This window comes from Capsella rubella, unplaced genomic scaffold (genome assembly GCF_000375325.1).
Source record: "Capsella rubella cultivar Monte Gargano unplaced genomic scaffold, Caprub1_0 scaffold_4, whole genome shotgun sequence".
Classification (NCBI taxonomy): domain Eukaryota; kingdom Viridiplantae; phylum Streptophyta; class Magnoliopsida; order Brassicales; family Brassicaceae; genus Capsella; species Capsella rubella.
In genome coordinates this window covers 2585402-2610010 of record NW_006238920.1, presented here as the reverse complement: position 1 = coordinate 2610010, position 24609 = coordinate 2585402, and the positions used below count along the sequence as shown (strand labels likewise).

General features: G+C 32.5%; 4 protein-coding genes across 8 annotated transcripts; 2 read left to right on the top strand and 2 right to left on the bottom strand.

Moving 5' to 3' along the window:
- Positions 1-3930: 3930 nt before the first annotated feature.
- Positions 3931-8208, top strand: LOC17890297 (casein kinase 1-like protein HD16). 2 transcript variants are annotated; one of them, XM_023783655.1, is made up of 16 exons: positions 3931-4555; positions 4746-4877; positions 4955-5028; positions 5143-5212; positions 5304-5359; positions 5507-5578; positions 5674-5768; positions 5844-5910; positions 6019-6148; positions 6222-6440; positions 6542-6681; positions 6764-6938; positions 7060-7150; positions 7238-7395; positions 7498-7686; positions 7775-8208. In XM_023783655.1, exons 1-16 carry the CDS (start codon positions 4256-4258, stop codon positions 7832-7834), a joined length of 2028 nt encoding a protein of 675 aa, XP_023639423.1. In that variant the 5' UTR covers positions 3931-4255; the 3' UTR covers positions 7835-8208. The 2 variants fall into 2 exon arrangements, with proteins under 2 accessions (XP_023639423.1, XP_023639424.1); XM_023783656.1 differs by lacking the exons at positions 3931-4555; positions 4746-4877; positions 4955-5028; ... (3 more) ...; positions 5674-5768; positions 5844-5910 and having other exon boundaries at positions 6053-6141.
- Positions 8209-8827: 619 nt separating this feature from the next.
- Positions 8828-12900, bottom strand: LOC17889038. Of its 4 annotated transcripts, none has more exons than XM_023783659.1 (11): positions 12679-12900; positions 12358-12425; positions 12200-12277; positions 11805-11917; positions 11635-11694; positions 11141-11242; positions 10473-11022; positions 10187-10392; positions 9940-10103; positions 9454-9593; positions 8828-8994 (listed from the first exon to the last, which is right to left on the bottom strand). In XM_023783659.1, the coding sequence occupies exons 1-10, from the start codon at positions 12849-12851 to the stop codon at positions 9458-9460; spliced, it is 1650 nt and encodes a 549-aa protein (XP_023639427.1). In that variant the 5' UTR covers positions 12852-12900; the 3' UTR covers positions 8828-8994; positions 9454-9457. The 4 variants fall into 4 exon arrangements, with proteins under 4 accessions (XP_023639427.1, XP_023639425.1, XP_023639426.1 ...); XM_023783657.1 differs by lacking the exon at positions 8828-8994 and adding an exon at positions 9002-9135; XM_023783658.1 differs by lacking the exon at positions 8828-8994 and adding an exon at positions 9002-9112.
- Positions 12901-14243: 1343 nt separating this feature from the next.
- On the bottom strand, positions 14244-17224 carry LOC17890408 (sulfite exporter TauE/SafE family protein 3). The gene is made up of 12 exons (XM_006294076.2): positions 16784-17224; positions 16535-16694; positions 16257-16457; positions 16109-16173; positions 15932-15959; positions 15784-15854; positions 15616-15702; positions 15465-15515; positions 15157-15378; positions 14973-15066; positions 14735-14875; positions 14244-14608 (listed from the first exon to the last, which is right to left on the bottom strand). The coding sequence occupies exons 1-12, from the start codon at positions 16994-16996 to the stop codon at positions 14523-14525; spliced, it is 1419 nt and encodes a 472-aa protein (XP_006294138.1). The 5' UTR covers positions 16997-17224; the 3' UTR covers positions 14244-14522.
- A 5560-nt stretch (positions 17225-22784) lies between these two features.
- Positions 22785-23283, top strand: LOC17887615. Its single transcript, XM_006295170.2, has one exon. It carries the CDS (start codon positions 22805-22807, stop codon positions 23192-23194), a length of 390 nt encoding a protein of 129 aa, XP_006295232.1. The 5' UTR covers positions 22785-22804; the 3' UTR covers positions 23195-23283.
- Positions 23284-24609: the final 1326 nt, after the last annotated feature.

Below are 24609 nucleotides of genomic sequence, written 5' to 3'. Positions count from 1 at the left end.
TTAGTTGTGGACATGGGGCCGTCACACTTATTGTTCCCCTTGTTAAGTCGAGGTTGGTTACATACAAAGGTCACAAAGAAAGAAGCAAAAATAAGAAAGAAAACAAAGTAGACACATGAATGACTTACTTATGCATATTAAAGACAAATCCTTGGAGTAGCACTATTAGAATATTCAGAGAGGAAATTAAAATTATTTTTGTAGGACAATTGTTCCTGTAGCAAACTCTCTCTTCTCTCTCTTAAGCTCTCTCAACCTAGATCTTGCTTGTTCTGGTGGCCTTGTTCTTAATTCTCTTAGGTTTCTAGGTGATCCAAGGGTGGATGAGATCTCATCTCTGTCAGCTTGGGTTGGTTCTCTCTTCTCATTGGCGTGAGAACCACTACCCTACTTGCTCATTCTCCACAATTTCTAATTAGTTAATTATCAAAACCCATGGAAACATGATTCTGGATGTCCTATAATTATGTAACTATGTCAATAAAAGGTAATTATGCTTCCTAAAGATTATTCCCATAAGTCCCATTGGACTGTGCAAAGAAATATGGTAACCATGGTATGTCTATACCGACAAAATGTGACCTAAAAATGGTACGATGAACTCTTTTAGTAATTTTCTTTTGTCGTCCAAATATTTTTCTGCCAAATTCTTTTCCATCCGATCCATATGAAGAACTTGTGCTAATAATTTTGGACTTGTTTTTGCTAATTAATTTTGGACATTGAAGTAAACACCTAACATGTTTCACGAACAAAACCTACTCAAATATTTAAATGAGCATATCCAACTCCAAATGATCTTGAGATTTTGGTAGAACATGTTCCTTATAGTCTCTCAAAACGTAATATTTTAATAAAAATATACCTTTTGGGAAAGAAAATCAGACACAAAAATGTATTTAAAAGAAACTTACTTACTTTTGATGAAGTTGATGATCAATGACATGAGCAAAAATGTGAGAATCACCTTTGTAGTTGTTTTAGTGTTGCTATATATGTCTCTGTTCACCAAGATACCTAATATGCTTTTAAGGTATTTTTTTTTTTTTTGAAACTGATACACTCACTTGAAACATTATCATATATATAATATGTAACTTTAAAGAAAGTGTCACATTTATCATGAGATGTTTTAACATAAAAAGAGATTGTTATTTACAAATCAAAGGTGAAAGGTTAACTTGTCCAAGATATCCTTAAGACCTCTTGATTTCTTTTCCCCCAAATAAAAATGAGATAATAGGAAGTTTAGTACATTTATGAAACTTAATTAGAGAAGTGATACATTTACTATTTATAATTAGAAAAACAATCACTTTATACTATTTACCACTATTTGTAAGACTTTACCATCCTCTGAAACAATTGATATTTACAACACTTGCCACTCTTTCTCATTTTTTTTTACGCTCACATTTTTTTTCTTTTTCCTTTTTTCTTTTATGTTTTTCTTTTTATTTTATCCACCTTCAATCTAAAAGCTATAACACTATTCAATAAAAATAATATTTTTTTTTAAAAAAAAGTCAGATATATAAAAACCTATGTTTTTCTCTATTATTTGATATGCATTTTGCTAGATGATTTTATTTGATGATGTCAAATAATTTTTTTTCAGATTTTAGATCTGTACAACTTAATAAATGTACAACTTAATAAATGTACAAATGTATTATTAAATGTACATATGTAATATGTACAACTTATTATATGTACATATGTAATTCGTACAACTTATTAAGTGTACATTCAGACAACTTATTAAATGTACAATTATAGAGTAATACACACAATTTAATCTATATATCTCATAACTGTAGATATATGTTATATACAAATTTTCACCCGTACATCAAAACTACTGTACATCAGAACTACTGTACAGAAGAACTACTGTACACCATAATCAAGTATATTCCAACACCATAATCATGTATATTTCAACATCATAATCATGTATATTCCAACCATTGTACATAATCACAGCCTTCGAAGTCACTGCTTACGCTACAATTAATGTACAAAACCATCACGTACAACACTGTTGTATAGATAGAGAATGAAATGTATACTCCCCCGTTTCACAAAATGTGTCATTTTAGAGTTTTATTTTTGTACATATATTAATTTGTATAGATTTCCTCTGTACAATGATTTATATCTGTACAGACATCTTTATGCATAGTGATATACAAATGTACATATATTTTTGTGTACAGTTGTATCAAACTAAAACTTCGAGCAATAAACATCTGTGTAATAAATTGTACGCATAAAATATGCATGCAATGTATTTGAAACTATTAAACATAAACAATTGTATATATATAGCTTAAATTGTACATATATATATATGTACATAAGAATGTATGTACATATATAATTATATATATTTAGACTATTATACAATTTTTAAAATTATTTAACAAAATGCATATCAAACTATTGAGAAAAAAACATAGATATTTTTGCATGTGAAAAAAATTAGAAAAGAAAATTACATTGACAAATAACTTAATTAATAAACTGAAGGGGTGTGTAATAAAAAAAGATAAAATAAATAATTAAGTAAAAAATTTATTATTTTTCTTTTCTACATAAAACTAATTGAGAGTGACGAGAGTTGGAGAGAGGGAGATGAGGGAACCCATTTTTGTCTTTACCCATATTCTGCCTTACCCCACCTCATTTTCTATACTCTTCTTATCTCACGCACAGTGTTTTACACTCATTTCACAAATTATAAATAATATTTGTACTATATTCCTAATTAGTTTATGAAAATGTACTATAATACCAACTCACCCTATAAAAATTGGATAATATTACTAACTAACCTTTGACTTATATAAAAATTAGGATAAAAGTCATGAATCATAAAACATAAGGAAAATGTTTTTCAAAGAGGAGAATAACTAAAACTGCCTTCAAACAAAAGAAAAAGATGTAGTAAAGGAGAAAAACAAACTGCCTTAGGTAATTTGTAAAAGAAAAAAATACTCCGTAGAGTGTCATTCTAGCATTTAACACACAAATTATAAATAGTAAACAAATTTTATTTTTAATATTTATTAATACACTACATAATACCCTCTCTCTAATTAATAAACTGAAATAATAGGGATAAAAAAGATTAAGTCATTAAAATTGCATTGGAAATACAAAACGACACTCTTTGTGAAACAAAATTAAAACCTTAAAACGACATTCTTTGTGAAACGGAGAGAGTATCATTTAATAAAAATGTCAAGTCATAGTAAAGGAAACGTCAAGTCATTTAGAGAAACAATGTGTTTTAAACATTAAAATCAAACAACATTGTTTATTCCTCTCGTCGCCTCTCTTTTGAATTTATCTTTCTCAACAACCTCTCTTTCTCTAAATATTGCGACCCATTCTTAATTTGTTTAACATTTACATATTTTCTCCGACCGCTTTGCAAATTCTAAATTTTATTTTTGAGTTTCATTAATTCTTCTTAAAAAGTAGTTCATAACCACGATTCATCAGAAGAAAAAATCACTATTCATCATTGAAGTGTTTTACAACTAAATTTCTTCAAGCAGAGCTAACTCCGTCTACATTTCCGCCATCGCTGAAAAACATTGCATCATCGATAAGTCGAATTATGGTGAAAAAAGTAACTTGTCTACTCATCCAAGTTTTGAAAAAAATCTAATATTTCTACTTTTCAAGATCAAAAAGAAAAAAAAGAACAATGATAGTTCATTTCCTCTTTTAACCGCCGATTTACACCAGCGATTTAGTTTGTAAATCGCCGGCCAACATTTCCGTCGTCATTTTCTGAAGCATCTAGAAAAGAGAAACTTTCGAACAAAACCTCTTTCAATTCACTCAGATTTGGTTAATTATGTATAGCAGATTTGATAAATCAACATTAATTTTTGTGTAGATGAAAGAAAATAAAAACAATAAAACCCCATTAGATTCTTCTTTACTTCTAAAATAAAAACCCATCAGATTGAAACTGTGAAGAAACCAAAAAAAAACAAGACCCATAAATAAAGAAAACACTAGAAGGTGAAAAAGATCAGAGTCCTCTTTAGATTCGATTGCCAAGTCTCAAAGAATCCCCAAATCTCTCAACCCATTTGCATTTGAAGCTCTCTGTTTCTTCTTCTTCATCTCTTCGTTATCTTCGCTTCGAATTTACCTACCCCTCGGACGGTTCTGGAAAGCTTCTTTCTTTCTAAGTGAGTTGGATCGTTCCATGGACGTCGACCACCAAGCGTAGATGCCTGAGCTGCGTAGCCACGCACGCAGAGATCGGGCTAAGAAGAACCCGAACCAGAACCCAATTGCTTTGACACAATCACCAGTTAGGAGAAACCCGAGGCGGCCGCAGAAGAAAGTGTTGGCGAAGGAAGCGATCGTAACGGTAGAGAAGACGACACCTTTGGTGGATACTGCAGTTAAAGAGGAAGAACAAGTTAGGGTTTCGAGAGAAGAGAAGAAGATGGATGAACACGACAGTGGCGGTCAAGCAGCTCCTGTGCCTGATGATGAAGGAAATGCTCCTCCTCTTCCTGAAAAGGTGTCACCTTTATTGTTGGGTTTTGTTGTTTTTACTCAATTTAGCTTCCTACGAGGTTGGATTATTGTCTCTTGCATTGTGGTCTCCATGACTAGGAGAAGATATGAAACTTGGGCATGGCTGATTCTCGCAAAAGTTTGAATTTTTACTGCTTTAAGATTATTTGATTTTGGAATTTTTGGTTTTACAGGTTCAAGTTGGTGGTTCACCTATGTACAAGTTAGATAGGAAGCTAGGCAAAGGGGGTTTTGGACAAGTTTATGTTGGTCGAAAGATGGGTACAGCCACTCCTAGTGCTAGATATGGCCCGGGAGCTATAGAGGTATGCTGTTTGTGTTTGCAAATTTACTTTTGATTTCGTGTGGGCTATATTTAATTGTGATGTGTCCACTTTTGCAGGTGGCTTTGAAGTTTGAGCATAGAACCAGCAAAGGGTGTAACTATGGGCCACCTTGTGAGTGGCAAGTTTACAAGTGAGCGCTATGGTTTCTTGTGTTTGGCTCTAGGATTCCTATTCTGCTTGTCCAAATAGTTGGTTTGTAAAAGGATGAGATGGCTAATTTATGCTTTGTTATCTGTTTGTCCAGTGCTCTTGGTGGCAGTCATGGTGTGCCACGAGTTCATTTTAAAGGTCGGCAAGGTGATTTTTATGTGATGGTACGTTGAAATTAGCTATGTTTGGGCAAAAGCGTTTTCTATTCTTAGCTACTTGCGGTATTACTAATATCAGCTTTAATCTTTCATACAGGTTATGGATATTCTTGGGCCTAGCTTATGGGATGTTTGGAATAGTACCAGTCAAGCGTGAGCATTCCACCTGAGAAATCTTAGCATTATTTTGTAGCATCTGAAGATTTTGATATTTAAACCATTGGTGAACAGATACGTTTCTGAGATGAGCCATTTTGTATTGGTGCTGACCATATGCTTTGTTTGTCTTATACGATGCAGGATGTCAACAGAGATGGTTGCATGCATTGCGATTGAGGCAATATCCATATTAGAAAAAATGCATTCGAGGGGGTAATTTTCTTATATTCTTACTGACGCTACTGCCTACTACAACTCACTTGCTTTAAATAACTTAAAATTTTCTAATATTCTCATTTTTCTGGCAGATATGTGCATGGCGATGTAAAACCAGAGAATTTTCTGCTTGGGCCTCCCGGGACTCCAGAAGAGAAAAAACTTTTCCTTGTCGACCTCGGTTTAGGTATACTGTATTTTGTAGTAAGAGCAAGCATATTTTGCTTTCTTTTTGTTGCTTATCCAATTTTTGATCTTGCAGCAACCAAATGGCGTGATACTGCAACTGGACTACATGTTGAATATGACCAGCGTCCTGATGTTTTTAGGTAAGTTTATTCAGTTAGGCATAAAACTTGTGAGATTGATTCGTATCAGGGACGTCAATCTTATGTACGTTGTTGCTTATTAATGTTTTGGGTTTTTTGCATTCTCAGAGGAACAGTACGCTATGCTAGTGTACATGCTCATCTTGGCAGAACTTGTAGTCGGAGGGATGACCTGGAATCTCTTGCTTACACTCTTGTTTTCCTTCTTCGAGGCCGACTTCCATGGCAAGGGTACCAGGTTGGAGGATCTAAAAGTTAAATGTATTTTTTTTTTTGCATTGTTTTTTGCCAATCATTAACCTTTTTTTTAGGGAGAGAACAAAGGTTTCCTTGTTTGCAAGAAGAAGATGGCTACTTCCCCAGAAACTCTTTGCTGCTTCTGCCCCCAACCTTTTCGTCAGTTTGTTGAGTATGTTGTCAATTTGAAGTTTGATGAGGACCCTGACTATGCTAAATATATCTCCCTTTTCGATGGAATAGTTGGTCCAAACCCAGACATTAGGCCAATAAATACTGAAGGTGCACAGAAGGTGTGATTCAGTGATCTTTTTTATGACATGTTACCGTGGGTCTGTTATTTTAAGTCCAGTCTAGAATGCCTAAAGCTTTTTTGTGTTTGTTCGGTGTAAAGCTCATACATCAAGTGGGTCAAAAGAGGGGGAGACTGACAATGGACGAGGAGGACGAACAGCCAACAAAGAAGGTCAGATTGGGAATGCCAGCAACACAATGGATCAGCATTTACAGTGCACACAGACCAATGAAACAACGGTGCCATCTTGGATCTTACTTGTGAGTTCTTGGGACATGCGTTGATGAACATGCTGCTGACATGTCTTTTATGTTTGTGCAGATATCATTATAATGTCACTGATACAAGGCTTGTACAACACATTGAAAAAGGAAATGAGGATGGTTTATTTATCAGCAGTGTAGCGTCTTGCGCGAATCTATGGGCCTTGATCATGGATGCGGGAACTGGCTTTACGGATCAAGTTTACCAGCTATCACTGAGCTTTTTCCACAAGGTAACTTAATCAATATTCTCCGGTAATCTTTCCAAATTTGTCATGTCTGCACTGCTGCTGTCACTTCCATTTATTATGTTTTCCAACTTGGTTGTGTTTCGATTTGGTGCATCCCTTCTAGGAATGGATTATGGAACAGTGGGAAAAGAATTACTATATTACAGCAGTAGCAGGAGCAAATAACGGGAGCTCATTTGTGGTTATGTCGAAGGGTAATGTTGTTTTATTCTTTTTGAATGCGGGTGTAAGAGCTGTTTCCGTTTTATCTCCTTTTCACAGCTTTCATATTTTGTATTCAGGGACCCAGTATTTACAGCAATCCTACAAAGTCAGCGATTCTTTTCCCTTCAAGTGGATAAATAAAAAGTGGAGGGAAGGATTTTATGTTACATCTATGGCAACTGCTGGAAGCAAATGGGGGATTGTAATGTCTCGTGGAGCTTCTTTTTCTGACCAGGTCTTGTGAAGTTAATTTATTTGTTTTGGGTCTTGCCTTGCATAAAAGCATGCATCACTTGGAACTGCATCACGATAATATGAGGATTGTTCTGTGTTTCAGGTTGTAGAACTCGATTTTCTATACCCTAGCGAAGGTATACATCGTCGATGGGAGAATGGCTACCGAATTACATCAGTTGCTGCAACTTGGGATCAGGCTGCCTTTGTTCTTAGTATGCCTAGAAGGAAGCTTACCGATGAGACACAAGAGACTCTTAGAACCTCAGCTTTTCCTAGTAGTCATGTCAAGGTTTGTTTGTTGGTCTCTTATTTCCTTGTCCTTTGTTATCTGATTTTCGAACTTCATGGGGTGTAACTTCTAGTCGTTTTTTCTGCAGGAAAAATGGGCAAAGAATCTCTACATAGCATCTATTTGTTATGGTCGAACTGTTTCTTGAAGTTCTAATTTCTGTAGGATGCAACTCAGTTTAGCTTTACCATACATCCGCACAGTGTGAAAGAACATCTGTTGTGATCAGTGATGCTGTGGCTTAGGGGAATCTTTTTAGGGAAGTTTGAATGAAAGATGGACGCCAAACTCTTCTTCACTAGTGCTGTAATGAAGTGTATCAACTGCAATGCAAAATTGTCCTGTTTTTTGAACTTGGATGACCTGTTTAAGGAAATAAGTTTGAATTATGTTAGATAAAAAAAGGTAGTCTGGCGTTATAAATGTTCATATAATGTTAATCTGAAGTGGCAGTGGCTGTAATGAAGAAGGAAATGGATGTTTTTGATATGTATTATAAACCTGTCTTGAGAGTTTTGTCTTGTTGTTTTGTCAGTGGATCATGTAGGAACCAAGGAGTTGAACCATAAAAGAGATCTTTGACTCTTTTGTTTGGGGTTCAAGATTGAAACATATCTTGATCGTCATCATTTAGCTTCTCTACAGCTGAAAATGGGATGATGTAGGGCAACTCCTCTGAAAATGTAACGATTTGCTTTCTGAGAGCCACACGCTTCAGCTGTTCTAAGATGTCGTATCGTATGGGTTATTTATCCTTAACCTTTCAATTGCTTTATTGCAGCAGTTCTTCACCATTAGGCCAACTGAATCTTTAGGTAACTGCAGAATATGAGGTACTGCTGTGTATGCTGCTTTGTATCTGATATGATAGTTACGTTTTCTCATGGTTCAAACTTCAAAGTACTTTGAAGCATGAAGATGAAATGTACAACAGTGATCCAATTGTTTGTTAATAACAGTGTATGCAAAACAAGTTCACTGTCATCAACTAGTCAAGCCTCACTTGTATTTCTGATTTCTGCCTTTGTTTTGTTTCAATTGTCCTAGTTATGTTTTTTATATTCCTCTGGTTCGGCAGTTTAGTGAAGTACACATCATTTTTTCACTTGCCTTCTCACTTAAGCCGAGTGATTTCAGGAAATATAACTCAAAAACTTGATCTGTAGTCTTATATTATCTAAAGCTTGGTCTATAAACGTAACCAGTTAACTATATATATTTCTGTGTACAAACTAATTATCATTTGCCGCACAGGTCGCAATCTTCAAAATTGTAAGTGAATCCTCAGTGGTAACATTCTACGTCTTCCTATATTTAAAAGTCCCAATCGTCAGTGACAATACAACCACGTTGCTTATAGATATATAACAAAAGTCTATGTTGGATTCATCCCGTTGTAAGCCAAGTCACCCTTGACCATTATTTCCTTAAGAAAAATAGCATACAAAACTGAAACGTTCAGCAATGAATAACGTGAGTGTGTAAGTTGAACGGATATTACCATATTAAGAACACACCTTGTAATATTATACTCGTAAGCCTAACGCTACCACATTATTATTATGCATGCGAGTACATATATATAATGTTATGTATATTGATGAAAATATCTAAATCCTTTAGCTGTTTTGTTACAGCTTTAGAATTCTATACTCGTAGTCGGCTTTTACTTTCACAAGCTACCTTGTAATATTCAGGGTATCTATGGCACTACTGATTTGGTATTGAAGTACAAACAGATTGGTGAGTAAGACCTGGTTTTAATACCGTTTCAGTGCATGTCATCTGCGACCTGTGAGCCCCGAACTGCCCAGAAAGACGATGGCTTCAATTTTTGGTTTGTTGCTGTGAAAAGCCAACCCAGCTGGGTTTCACATGTCGCACAGTTTGCAATTGTCCATGCATACCTGCGGATTTAAGACACATAAATCAGAATTATGGTAAGACTTAAAGATTACGGATTAGGCTTCTTAATAAAGTACAATTGTTCTCTTTGCCTATGAACAATTGATCTTAAGGGTTTACTTGCACCAGCTGATTTATATGCTAATGCTTTGAAAAATTAGCTTCTTTTGAACCAAAGCTAGTTTTTGATCATATAACTTGGTAGCTCCCTAAGACGTAAAAGGTATAATAGCGATTGAGCTCTATTTCTAAACTACTGAGGTACCAATAAGTATAATAAAGGAAGTAAGTCAAATAGTTCAAATATAAACGTGATTAAAAGAGAAACATTAATGAAAGAAATCTTACCCGGGAAACCAGCTGTCCTTTTTAATAGGTCTACCTGTGAGCGCTATGTCATTTGCTTTGTAAAAGGTCATTACCTCGTGCACATAGCCATGTGGGTTTACATACGCACCAAGAGGACCTTCATTAGACATAACCAACATGTCTTTTCTTCTTGCTATGACAGTCTGCATTAATATGCAAACGTATCAGTAACTCAAATATTCAACGGAGAGGAAGTATAAATGGTATTTACCATGCTCCCAAATACCTGACAGTGTTTACATCGAACACGATCAAAACTTTCAAGCAATTCGATTTCTCGCTGCAATCTGTATGAGACTCCATCAAGCTCTAAGAGCTCTTGTCTAATTGACTCAGACACAGGGATTTTACTAGCAATGGAAAAGGACAGAATATCTGGTTTATTCACAAAAGCCTCCATGTTTGGAACCCCAACTATCTGCTTCCACAGATCTGCAGATTATCTTGACGTTAGTAGACTCTAATTAAGTGTGCTACTACTAGAAAATGATCATAACAAACAAGAAATTTACCAGCTGCCCTTTGAGCAAGATAATATGAGTCGTACATCTTATACAGCCAGAATGGCCAAAATGCTCTTGGGGCCATACGGAATCGGCTTAGATCAGTATTTTCCCGGAAATTTGCCAGCCTATTTTGCTTCTCACATTTTCTTTGTGAAACAGGAGTCTTGCTAATTGACGATTGCCCATCTTCCTTTTCATCATCATGGTCAGAAGCTAAACATCCAACGGATCTAGAGTAGTATGGGTTAGACCCACTAGATTGGATATCAGATGTGCTGACTACTAGGTCATCATCACTACTTGCTGAGTTATAATATATCGAGTCAACTACTGAAGAATAATGAAGTCTTCTTTCGGAAGGAGAAAGAGCACATTCAAAACTTTCTTCAGAATTTGCTACCGACTGTGTGTCCAAATCTCTAAGAGGTGTAGACAACGACATTGCACTCAACGGTGATCGACCTTGCAACTTGCTTAACGGTACCAGTTTGCCAAACGCATCCCTGGGAGTCCTCAGGGGCACATCTTCCTCAACAATTTGTACCTCTCCGCAAGGCTGCAAGAAGGAATTCATGAAATATAAGCTTCTTACACAGTAGACAATGATGCATTCCCCACTTTTATTAATAAAAGAGGTGAAGTGCCTATGTTTATATATGAGAGAATGTCCATACAAATCCTTCGACGTCAGTCCAACGACGCATTAAACGGAACCGCTGTTGTCCACGAGTAATAACATTGAATGAACCATCACCAAGTCGACGATACTGTCGTATCTGCGATTATCACCAAGAATAGAAAGTTACACATCGAGAATTAGAAGATACACATTATTCCCACCAAGTATATATATAAAACAACAACTCTCACTTTTCCCATCTTCCTACACCAAGACCCCTGTTCCTAGGCATTGCCAATAATATAAAAAATCCAGTGTTTTACGCAAGAAATTGATCAACCAGGATGCCAAATCTAAAATGTATTCATTCCTTAAGAAATGCTACTGCTACCACCAGTCATATCAGATCCCACAATTCCATATACAAAACCGCATAGGTCTTAAGATGAGGCAAAGCAAAAAGTGTTTTAGAAACAGAAAACTGAAAGGTATAACTTCATCTAACAATCATTAGAAAGAAAAGCCAGTGAGAAATTATAGAAAGGTTACCTCTGCGGTTGTCCCCACACTGGCATATTTGAACTGAGAACCTTCTCTGTAAACACGAATCTGAAGATAACAGGATAAATTTAAATTTTAAGATTAGTAACTTTTTCTTGTATAAAAGAAACAAGATATTTCGAACCCAAAACAAGCAAAGCAAAAGATTAAGTACCTACCACACCTATCGTAGATGGAGAATTAGCCTGGTTCAAAGCTCTCTCAACAGCAGCCAAGAAACTAGCCTGAATAATTCTAAGGGGTAGTGTCGCCTCTGGAAATAGAACCACTCCTGAACAAAGCAGCAGTGTGAATTTGTTACACACATATCTGGATAAAAAAACACTCCTGAGGGGACAGAAAACTCTTCGCACCATACATGAATCGGATTTTAGAAAAGCTACAATTGAGGGGATACTCCTTGTAAATCTGAAGAAGGAGAGATATAGTGTGCTAGTTCAATTCAAGCATCTTCATCTCCTTGAACATACAACTAGATTCCTAGACTAAAGCTACAAATGTAACCACTAAAAGAAAAAAAACTATCACCACACCATATCATCAATACAAATACCTTCAAGATAGAAAAGCGGAATCTTCAAAACAGTGCCTCCATCCACAAAAGAAATTCTGTTTGGAGTATCCTCAACCTCTGTCAAACAATACCAAAAACTTAACCTCAGATGTATAAAACATATAGAAAGACACAAGACCGAGAGAATCCATCCATACCTCCAAGATAGGTATGTAAAGAAGACAAAGCTGGATTGAAAATAAGTTCATCATCACCACGGTTGCCACTAATCAAACATCACCAAATCAAAAGTCAGAGAATGCGGATTCATTCATCACATCACACCCCACACCCCAATAAAATCAAATTCCGTAGATTCGTTACCTAAACGATCACTAAACCCTAAGAATGCAAAAACTGGGAAATCAAAACAGTAGAAACGAACACACTGAGCAGTCACTAGAAAGAGCTAATGAAACGAAGTAGGTAACAAAACGATAACAGAGATTAACCAGGTGGTGAGAGGAGAGATTGCTCACGAAGGTTGGGAGTGGGAAGAAAAGGGAAATGCAGAGAGATCAACATCATCATCATCGTCTTCATCGGAATCGTGAAGGTAATCAACTTCTTCGACTTGTAACTCCTCGAAATCAAGCTCACGAATCTGCTCGATCTGAAGCCTTTCTCTCTCTCTAATCCTCTCGTCGTCCATTTCTATCAGACTTTTTCGTTTACCCGCCACCACCAGAGTCTGGTCTCTCTCTCTCCTCTTCGTTCGTCACCTCCGCGTTTTTCAGGTTTGTCTCCGTCATGGTTTAGTTATTGGGCCGGTTTATAGATCCAGTACCCGGCCCAAATATTTTAACCCGTTGTAGATATAACAAAATGACTTTTTTCACCGTTTTGTAAGAATGATGTGTTTTCATTTTATACGTAACTCTTTTTGTCAACTGAAATTTTATTAATTGAAGTTGATATGAAACGGAACGTAATGAATTTTCCTATCCTAATTATCTCAAATCAAAATTTTTGAAGTAAATCTAATTATCCTAATAATCATAATTTTGAAGTAAATCTAGTTATCTGAAATCTAAACCCGGAAACGCCTAGTCTTAAGATTAATTCATATTTGTATCCGTATCCATTTTTTGAACAAAAAATGGATGGTAAAATGACTGATATTGCGGATACTAAAATGGATAATGCGATTTTTAAAAATGATAACGGATATCCATTTTTTTAACTCGAATATCCGATTATTTTGGACCGGATATCCGGTATTTAGATATGGATATCCAATGTTTTGTTCTAAAATATACGGTATTTCGATTTTTTTTTTAACATATTTATAGATATCTGCGGTTATCCTTAGATAACATATTTAACGGATAATATGGATACGGATACAATTTTTAAAAATAAAATCGATATGGACTCTATTAACAGGGCTAGTCAAATGCCCAAACCTACGAAATACAATAGTCAAACAGGGAAAACTCAAATCGATAGACAAAATAAAAGTTTCTAGAGATAAAAGCAGGAGAAAGACGTGATTTATCTGAAATATAAACCTTACGAAAGAGCAGAAACTAAAGACATTAACATTGTAACGAGCAACACTCTAAGCAAAAACCTAAAAACGATTTAAGAGTAAGAAGAACTCGATCCATATTTTAACTCATTTTTGTTTTGAATTCTAAAGTTCAATCAGCAAGAAAATGCGCAATCGTTTCTCATCTATTAAACTCATGGGAGATGGACGTTATGAAACGGAGTGCAACTTTGGTTTGCTTCCACAATCTAATTATTAAAAGATCTGTTTTCCAGTTCAAGTGTTTTAAAAGTTCAGTTGCACTAGTTGTAAAAACGTTTATTTTTCTTGAATATAATCTAACATTATTTTTAAAAAAAAATTCAAACCACAATATATTATATGCTTAGATAATCTATTTTTATTTAATTTTCAGTGATACACGAGATTAAATTATTTATTTTATATTGGAATATATAAATAAGAAAAAGATGAAGATGACATACTAATTTCTTAATTCAAATGAAAATGAGATAAAAAGATACTGAATAAAGTTAATTTCATCTAAAATTGTTGACTGTTGACAAAATGATCAAAATCCCTTATATTGCCATAAATTACATTTTCAACCATAAGGCAACCCAATAAAAAAAAAATGCTAATAATAATACATTTTTCCAAATTCTAAGTAAATGACATCAAAACACACAACTAAAAGACCATAAGTCTTGAGTCTTGACATAGTTTTTTATAAGGCAACAAGTTAAACACTTAGTAGATTTGGCATCACTTAAGAGAGAAGAAGCCTGAGATGATCTAAGAACCATAACTCTGAGCCAGACTCCTTAAACCTCAACCACCGTACTTGCAAAGGTTCTCGAAACCCATGTACTCATGCCGTTGGATTTTGCCTATCATGTTTGCTATTCCCACTCCACCTGCCAACAAATAATCAAAGTTAACACAATTACCAAATGTGTACATACCAAGCAAATATTAACACTAATAGATGACTGGAGCAGAACAAATAATAAAAAGGTTTGAGTGAGAAGGAGATAATGTACCAAGCGATATCGCACTGGTAAAAATCATGGACGCGAGGATGAAGATGATGAGAGATGCCCGGCCAAGAGCTGCAATTAGCCTTCTGACTACATGCTGTCCAACCAAAGCTGCAATTGTTGCCACTCCCACAAGGTATAGAGCTGCAAATAAACAAAAAAAAAAAAAAAAACATTGAGGATATCATGTAAACGTTAATCGATTATGTGGCCTTATCGAACAAAATGATATAGAACTCACCATATGGAACGGGGAATCGTTTGAGAAGATAGTATTCTACAACAGACATGGATGATGAGAAAGTCATTGCAAAAGTGGCTGTGGCACTTGAAACCTACAAATAAAACCACACAAAAACAAGTCATTCTCGATTATAATGTTGTTTTGTAATGATAAAAATTTACTGAACTTGGTAAATCCACACCTGTGGTGGTACACCCAGCTCTAAGAACAATGGACCCATGATGAAACCTCCGCCTAAACCGAGTAGACCACCGACTATGCCAGCCAATATGCCAAATGTACAGTAAAGAACAAGCTGGCCAACAGTGAAATTCGAGTCTCCTTGTCCCTTAGATGCAATGATTCTTCTACCCTGGTACAAAGCTACTGCCTCATAGCCTGATACACCAATTGCAACCGGAATCTGTATGACGGTAAGAAAACATAAGAATCTATAAGCAGTATATGTGGATTTCTCTGTAAAAAAACATTTTTGACATTGTTTTGTACCTGTAACAAATTTATGACCCAATATGCTACTGAACAAGTAGCTAGATTTTGCTGTTTCAGTAGTAGAACATGAAAGAGAATCAATAAAGTTTGAATATAAAACAAGTATTTTCAATTTATACGTATTGCTAGATAAAGAAATATACTGAACCTTGGATATCTGCAGTGCCAAGAATACAAACCAGACGAAAACAAGAAGCCCCAGTTCCTTCCAGTATACATTTTCAAGAATACCTACCTGCAGTAGTACAACACTAGCATTGTGACATAACATCCATAACACAGAACCATCACTAGGTGTAAAGAGGATAGCATATACCACTTCTTTCTTAGCGTTCGTGCTCGGGGCAGCTGGAAGAGCCACATATTCCACTTCAGTGCCAGAGACACCTAATGTAAAAAACAGATTATGTGAATAATGCTTTTCCCAATAAATGCAAAGCAGAGGTTATAAATATTCAACTCACCATTTGATTCTAAACGCTTAGCAGCTTCCTGTAGCACAATAAAGAAAAAATAGTTTGATGTAACTTCTTTAAGATTTGTACAGTGTAGTAATAAATGATACAACTCTAGTTAGGTGTTAGGTGGATAATTATATTCAACAAACATGTAATGTCATGCAAGAAAGTGACTGATGGTACCTTTTTCTGTATAGTTTCCTTGTTCCAAGTCTCAGAACCTTTCATAAACGCCTTTGTTGACGTGCCTGCATACATACACACATTGATTAAAATGTTGACTCCACTTTCTAAATCAACCATAACACAACTAATCTGAAAACTCCTTTACCTAGAAAGAGGATGATAAGTAGAACAGTAACCAACCAATCTGGGAAAATGACATTAAAAGCAACACCAACACTAATCCCAAGCATAAGCATAGGCTGGATAAGTAAAGCGAGATCATAGTCTATGATTGGCATATCAAGTGTTGGATGCCTCAATCTAAGATTGTAATACACAGTTGACACAGAAGCACCCATTATCATACCTACAAAAACCCATGTCATCATTACTACTAAACACAAAACACCAATGAGAGAACATAGTAGAGATGTTGTTTCTTACATTTTGAAATAGCAGTAGCAGATTTAGGATCAAACCCAATAATCAAACTAAGCATAGGTACAAAGATACCACCACCACCTACACCACCTACACTACCAAACGCAGCTCCAAAGAATCCAACAAGTGTTCCCAATACGATTTGCCAATTAAACTCAAACTCCTGTTTATTATTACAATATCACAACGTGAACATAACAAGAAAGATGAGATGTTAGAAGAAGGGTAATGGTAATAAATAATAATACTTACAGGCCAAACATGATGGTAACCAATTTGATTAGATTCCCAAAGAAAGTTCACAGCTTTGATCAAAAAGCTTGATTCTTTTTCCCGCGTTTCATCTGAATCACCAAATCTCTGAGCTTTTTCTTTGATAAAGCTTCTCTCAGCAGAGACTAAGGCGAAAGCTAGAGCGAAACAGAGAAAACCCAAAATCACCGATCTCAAACCCAATTCCGCCATTGTTATACACAGAAATCAAAAAGATCGAAGAGGATGGAGAAAACAAAGCGAAAAGGTGACAAATTTGGGAAAAGGTGACAAATTTGAGAAAAGGGTGAAATGGGTTTTGTTGGTTCCACGATCTAAAGAGAGAGAGAGATTAGGATTCAGACGACAAGTGCATGGGAGAGTCAATATTTTCTGGAGAAAAGAAGGAAAAAATGAAAATTCGAAAATGGAGAGGGACTTGTATTTTTTAAGAATGCCAAGTAGACGAGAGCAATTGCGTAATCTAAAATGTTTTAAATTTTTTATAGACAAGAAGAAGATACAGAGATATGTGAATCATTAGTGACGCACACTGAGACATCATCAGACAACACAATAGATCGTGTAATGATGTAATACAACTACTTTTTTTCAAAAAAATATTTTTTAATTTATTTATGTATTTATTTTGGACAAACACATGACATTGAGATGAGACCAGCTGCCATGATATGTGCATTTGAGAATTTAAGAGGAAAAGAATGTGACAAGAAAGAGAGCAAAGTCTTGATGTTGTAATTAATGTTTTGATTAATTTGGTTCGTAACTAATCATAATTTAAGACTTTTTTTGGGGAAAATATGTACTATATACTACTTTTTTGGAGTATAATTTACGACTTGAATGCATAATTAAAGAGAGAAGCAAGGTGTGTATTTAAACAATATTGTAAGTAGCTTGAGATTTGGTAAATTCTTATATGTTTATGATGATTTTAGGAAAGTTTATATTATTTAGTGTAAAATTTCACATATCCGACCTAAAATCATGAGATTTAATAATCGTAAATTAAATCCACAAGCTGATTTTAATAACCGTAGGTTTTTATGCTGGATTTTAAACTATTAGTTTAATAATAGTGGATCCCAAAATTTGTGGACCGAAGTGGAGGCGTTAATAACAAAAAAAAAAAAGAATCAATTACCTCAACTTGCTTCAGTTAGAAAGAAGAAGTGGAAGAACAAGCTCAAAAGCGAGAGGTGGGGAGAATGAGAGAAAGCAAATCGTTTTTGAGAGAAAGCTCAAAATTTCCTTTTTGTTCGTCGGAGAATGAGAGAACGCTGCGGAGAGAAAGAGAGAGGTGGTGAAAAAAAATCAATTAGCAAAATTAAACAAAAAGAGGGATAATAATAATAGAAAAATTTTAGTTTTAATTAAAATTTCTTAATTATATTTAGAGATTTTGGATTAAGGGTATTAGTGGATTTTAATATTCTTAAAATCTTAGTACACCAAACTTTTTAAATATACTGTATATATATATAGAAAAAGGTTTGATAAAATGGCTACTTTTTACTTAAAAGAAAGAAAATTTGGAATGGATCCTAGTCTTTACTTTGGTCCTTTTCACCATTTAATTGCACATAATGCGTTTATTCACGACTAAACCTTACCTATCCTCCAGCTTGATCCACTTGAATTACACAACATTAATTTCACCTTTATTTCATTGTCATATCATGGGACATTTGCACTTATGAATGAAATGTCACACTTACTTCAATTTCTTTTGTTTAATATTGTTTTGTTTCATAAAATATTACAAAATATTGTAAAAACATGCAAGTGACATTTAATAACATCGTACTCTTGTCCAGTTTAGCTTTATTTAGTTTTATAATATTTTTTGTTAAGTGTTTGGTATGATTTTAAACCTAAAAGGAAACTTTTCAGGTTTTTAAGGATTAAGAAGTTTTTAAGGTTTTAACACAAAATATACCAAAAGACGAAAAACACGTTTAAGAACAGTTTCGAATCATCATTAGTATTATTAAAAGACTCTAGATTATTTTAGTCAAAGACAAAAGTTCATTAATAAAAATAAAATAAAAGTTCATTAATAAAAATAAATTATATATACGTAAGCGCATTTCATTCGTACGTGCCAATGTGCCACATAATATGACAATGAAATAATGGCCGAAGACTCAAGTCCATGCATAAAAAAATAAGTTAAAAAAGCCAAAACGTTTTTTTTCTTCTTCTATACGCATAACTAGTCCATAATTGTAATGGGAAAAGGGGGAAAAAAACGCTAAATGTTATTTTAAAGATATGAATCACGTAATAAATAAGAGAATGTTATAGACTTATAGTAACGTGAAATAACGTGTTACAGTAAAACCTCTATAAATTAATACTCGATAAATTAATAATTTCTATAAATTAATAAATTTCTCCGGTCCCAAGTTGGGACCAATGTAATTTTAGACATATTTCGATAAAATAATAAGATAATAATTTTTTGAAAATCCTTTGTAAATATATGGTCCCATAAATATTATAAATTAATAATTAGGTAAAATTTTCAAAAAATATATATATATATATATATGTATATATAGACACATTAGTTTTTGTTAGATTTTATTTCTAATGTTTTACTATATGAAAAATAGTTAGCAGTCTCTTTTAATACATAATTATTATTATTTTATTTGTAATTGAATATATAAAATACTAATTTTCATGATTAAATCTTATTTTTAAATATTGTTTTGAAAATATTTTCCAAATTAGGAATATTTCTCTATAATTTATCGATAAATTAATACCTCTATAAATTAATAGATTTTCATGGTCCCAACATTATTAATTTATAGAGGTTTTACTGTATATGGTGCAATATTAGATTATATAACATAATAGATATATAAACTATTTTATTTTTATTCTAACATGGTATATATGATTTTTGCTCTTTCATCAATACATATTTATCTTAAAAAAATTTTGGACCTTTTTGTTTCAAAGATATATGAGATTATTAAAGAATATCGAAATGCAAACCCTTTAGTACATATTTATATGTCCTAAGCAAAGCTATACCATATGCCTTCTCATATACTAAAAAAAAAAACCATAACCAATAGTATTCTATACATTTACACCTTTATATAATGTTTTCAAATTTTAAAAAACTGTTGAAAAGTCCAAATTATTTTTGAAATTCACACTAAATCATAATTCTACTATCTTATTATATAAATATTGGTTCAAAAGTTAGTAACTCACATGATTTGTAAGTGTCAAGTCAATTTTTTAGATCTTAAGAAATGTAAAAAAAAAATATAAATAAAAAGGAAATTATACAGTAAACAAAAATAGTAAAAGTAAAAAGATTACAGTTACTTAGAAAAAAACTTTATCAAGAAAAATAATTATACAAAAAACTATAAATTCTAAAAGTAAATGACTAACAAATTAAAAAATATTACAAAAATATAGTAATCACTAATTCCAAAAAGAAAAAGAAGATAAATATATTGTTAGAGTCCATACTAGCTAATTACTCCATATGTAAGTTGGCCTTTACAGTGAAGGACTTAATATTTTCTACTTCGAGCTGCTTAATTTCATATTTGTTGTGTCCCAACTACTTAATTTCTAGTTGTCCATTGACATTCTTTACTTCATATTATGCGATTACACTTTTAGTTGCAAGACAAATTCTCTTTATACTCAACCCTTAATAGTAGTGTCTCACCGTAGAATCTGGACGTGGTTTATAGTGTCTTGAATCGCCTATTATCACATCATACTCTTCATCTAATAAGACTGAAGCAAACCAAATGGTCTTGGTTTAGTGGTTTTCACTTGAGTAAGGAATTGCCTTGTTGGTTTAGCTTAGAGTTTGATTCTCCTCAAGCGCGAAATCACTAGATATTTCCATTTGGCTTTCACTCGGTCTTCTCCGGATCCTAGAGGAATTACGGCCTAAGGCCCGAACCTCCTAGTAATCAAAAAAATAAATAAGACTGAAGCAGCCTATATTCATTGTGATTATGCACCTACAATACTTGTATTTCTACTTTACTATATATATATGAGAAACTTTGATCTAGTTACTAAATGAAATGCAGTTTTAAAAATATAATAATGCTTAAAATAATTTCACTATATCAAGATATCAAGATGTAAATATAAACCCTAAAAATATAACAGGAATTGTCCCATCAACAAAGGTAAAATTCACTATCTAAAAAATGTAAATGGCCTTCTGCATGCATAGTACCACTCATTTTTCCTATTGACTATGGTGTCAAGCCAACAAAGGTATAATAATATTAATATCACATGGTGTTTCGGAAACACTGTTTCCCTACTTTATTTTTTTAATAATACACATACCTGACACATGATTTATGCATATTTAACATGTGGTAGTTACATGATACATACTATAATTAGTCATATAATTTTTTATTTAAATAGAATACTAAAACTACATAATGAAGAGTGTGGTCTTAGTTTATATAATTAACTATTTTTAATTATACTAAAACCTTTCATGCAAGTATCACATTGATTGGATAAAGCTTTTTTATAATATGGCAGTCAAATTCGTGGACTACTAGGAGGATGGAGAAACCCAATACAGTATTATATCTTCTTAATATGTTGTTTTTATGGTTAGAAACTAAAAATGATTTTGATTTGTGTTTGTCGGTCATATAACTCATACACTTACTATAGAATCTAAATTTAAATGTGAATCAAACTCAAATTACAGTAATATCTCCATAAATTAATAATATCGAAAATATAATATTTAATTCAGTTTTAAGAATCTTTTTTATAATTGAAGATTTCATCTTATAGCTCTAGATAATTAATATGAATTAAGACAATTTGATTTAAATAAAATTTCTATTTTGGATGCAATAAATATTATAATATTTGACCAAAAAATTGATTATAAATTTATGAAAAACCTGTTTTGACAACAAATAAGAAAGATTATATATGAATCCACTTTTATAGTTGATAAACTTATATTTATATATTTATAACTCCCTTGCACATTTTAACAACGAATAATATTATAAAAAAATGATGCTTTTCTATATTGAGAAATCAATATATTATATATATATATATATATATATTATATATATATTAAATTAAAATACTAGTGAAATCGTATATTTACACTGCCCTTCTCGGTACGAATAATTTTCTTATTTATAGCATTTTACTTTGTGGTTTTTTTTATAAAGTTTGAAAAGAAGTATTTTTGAAAAGTGATATTTGAAAAATGTATTTTTGAAATTCTCCTTGCATAAAACTAAATACTGACAATATATATGTTGGAAAGTTAATTAACAAAAAATTAATGCTTAATTTTATTGAACAATAATATATTTTGAAAAATGACCATTATAACTAATGATTCTTTCCCCAATATTCTAGTTCATTTGGATGTTTCCATCTAGTTTTTATTATCGTATTGCACACTACAAATTTTGTCTGCAAATTATCAAAAATTTCAATAAAAATATCTGTAAGAAATTCGATATGTTGTCTACAAATGTCATATTTATACTATATATATATATATATGAATATATATTATCTTATAGTAATTAGAACTCATTTTTCTATCTTTTCTTTTCTAAATTAATTAGAACTTAAATTTATAGAGAAGAGACAAACTCTCCAAATAAATCACTATCTTATTTTCTCCATGTATGTACATCTTACTATGTCAAGAACAACAAAAAAGATCCAAAGAATAAACTAAAACAGGTCAACGTTTGACTATTATATTTGTATATTAGTCAGAAACAAGCAATTAAAATGCTACCCTTTTTCAATAATTAATTATTTTCATTCATACAAGCTGGCTAACGCAGTTTTCATAAGCCTTTCAAAGCTGACTTTGAATAGTCTCTCTTTTACGTCTCCTTATCCATCCATCTACTACATCTATATAAATAACATAACACAGCTAACATTTTCACAAAAGACATAAGACAAAAGTATTACTCGACCAACCAAATGATGTTTGAATCTCCAAGCAAGAAGAGATGGAACAACATGTTATCATCATCATCAGCTTCATCTTACAGAGAGACGATTGTACTTGGAAGATATAGCAAAAGTTGCAGAGAACCAAAGCAACAACAAAGAAGAGAAAAAGAAAGAGTCGTCTTGCCCAAGTGGAAAGTTTTGTTGATGAAGCTTAAGCTGTTGCCTTCTTCTCATCGTTCTTCTTCTTCTTCTTCATCAACTAAGGTCGTGGCTTATGAGGCTTATGATTACTCTTTGAATTTTGATCAAGGACCAGGGTGGCATGACCATGATGAACCTGAGAATCTTTCTAGGTCTTTCTCTTGTCGCTTTGCTGATCCAACTAAGATCCGAGCTACACGTTTGCTCTTGTATTAAGTTTCTTTCTTCTTTTCATTTTTATAACTTTGTTTTTAAATGATGAGATCATGTAGCTTTGTAATGTAAAAATGAAAAAAAAAATATGTTAGGATGATTATTTTTTTGGTATATACAGTAAACCTCTATAAATTACTACTCTATAAATTAATAAACACTATAAATTAATAAATTTTGCTAGTCACAAGTCAGGCCAATGTAAAAATTAACCAAATTCGATAAGATAATAAGATAATAAGTTTTTTTGAAATCCCTATGTAAATATAGTCCCAATAATATCATAAATTAATAATCACTATGTAAATACATATATATATAAGTAGTTATGTTGAAATATGCTTTTAGTTTTTTCTAAAAATGAATTTCTCCTAGACCTCATATCTATATAAAAAATATATTATATTTTTATACTATATATAATCTTATAATATATTCCATAACATCATAAAATAGACAAAAAATTTCTAATGTTTTCTATTTATAAATATGCATCATATTCATTTTTTGTTTGTTTCATAGGATGGTATAAAAGATAACAATTGAGGTATTAATCATAAATTTGAATTTATGTATGTACTTTGTATTTTTTTTTGTCATCATGTATGTACTTTGTGAAGATAGGAATTTATTTATAAAATTTTGAATTCATTTTTATTTTTTTATAAATATAGAATTCAATTCGAAACTATAAAAATTTATATAATCTTAAAAACTATTCTTGTTTTGTAAAATTGTCCTAATTCATATTTTAAAAAACTTTAAGAGTGAAAATACCAATATAAATTAATAATTATTAATTTACACTATAAAATAATAAATATTAATTTATAGATAAATTAATATCACTATAAATTAATAAAATTCTAAGGTCCCAACATTATTAATTTATAGAGGTTTTACTGTATATTACTTCTCGTTAATTTTAGTCTTTTTCATTTTCATTATATTATGGACAAAACCTTTATGTCAAATTATATTTAGTTCCAATTTCAATATATTTCGGCAAAAGAATTTTCAGGAAACACTCTCTAGTGGCTATCTAGTACTATGAGGGGCTCTTTCCTTGGCTCATAACCATTAATAACTCACCGATAGTTGAGCTCTAAAACCAAACCTCTCGGTTTCGAATAGACATGATTTCTCTCTTTTGGTGTCAAAGCTTTAACTTAGACTAATACATCCTCTCATGTATAATAGACAAATTTTCTTCAAGTTTCCATTGTGGATATTTTGGACAATTTTCTAATTTGTGCTTTTTAATCAATCAATTTTGGACACTTATTTCTTACTCAAAATAAATTTCAGTTTAAAAAGTTGCTCGGGAAAAAGTATGTAGTCCAATGCAACTTGTCGAAAAAGTTCATATAGTAAGCATTGGTAACTGGTTCTAACAAACATATGTGTTAAACCACATG

Excerpts from the sequence above, each read along its gene's own strand:
- LOC17887615 (XM_006295170.2), top strand. The coding sequence starts at position 22,805 with ATGATGTTTGAATCTCCAAGCAAGAAGAGATGGAACAACATGTTATCA.
- LOC17890297 (XM_023783655.1), top strand. The coding sequence starts at position 4,256 with ATGCCTGAGCTGCGTAGCCACGCACGCAGAGATCGGGCTAAGAAGAAC. Across the intron at positions 4,556-4,745 it reads CTCCTCCTCTTCCTGAAAAG|GTTCAAGTTGGTGGTTCACC; the intron begins GTGTCACCTTTA and ends TTGGTTTTACAG. Across the intron at positions 6,939-7,059 it reads CACTGAGCTTTTTCCACAAG|GAATGGATTATGGAACAGTG; the intron begins GTAACTTAATCA and ends CATCCCTTCTAG.
- LOC17890408 (XM_006294076.2), bottom strand. The coding sequence starts at position 16,996 with ATGGCGGAATTGGGTTTGAGATCGGTGATTTTGGGTTTTCTCTGTTTC. Across the intron at positions 15,855-15,931 it reads TAAGCGTTTAGAATCAAATG|GTGTCTCTGGCACTGAAGTG; the intron begins GTGAGTTGAATA and ends TTTTTACATTAG. Across the intron at positions 15,703-15,783 it reads CGAACGCTAAGAAAGAAGTG|GTAGGTATTCTTGAAAATGT; the intron begins GTATATGCTATC and ends GTACTACTGCAG.
- LOC17889038 (XM_023783659.1), bottom strand. The coding sequence starts at position 12,851 with ATGGACGACGAGAGGATTAGAGAGAGAGAAAGGCTTCAGATCGAGCAG. Across the intron at positions 12,278-12,357 it reads TTTACATACCTATCTTGGAG|AGGTTGAGGATACTCCAAAC; the intron begins GTATGGATGGAT and ends ATTGTTTGACAG. Across the intron at positions 11,023-11,140 it reads GGACTGACGTCGAAGGATTT|CCTTGCGGAGAGGTACAAAT; the intron begins GTATGGACATTC and ends TCCTTCTTGCAG.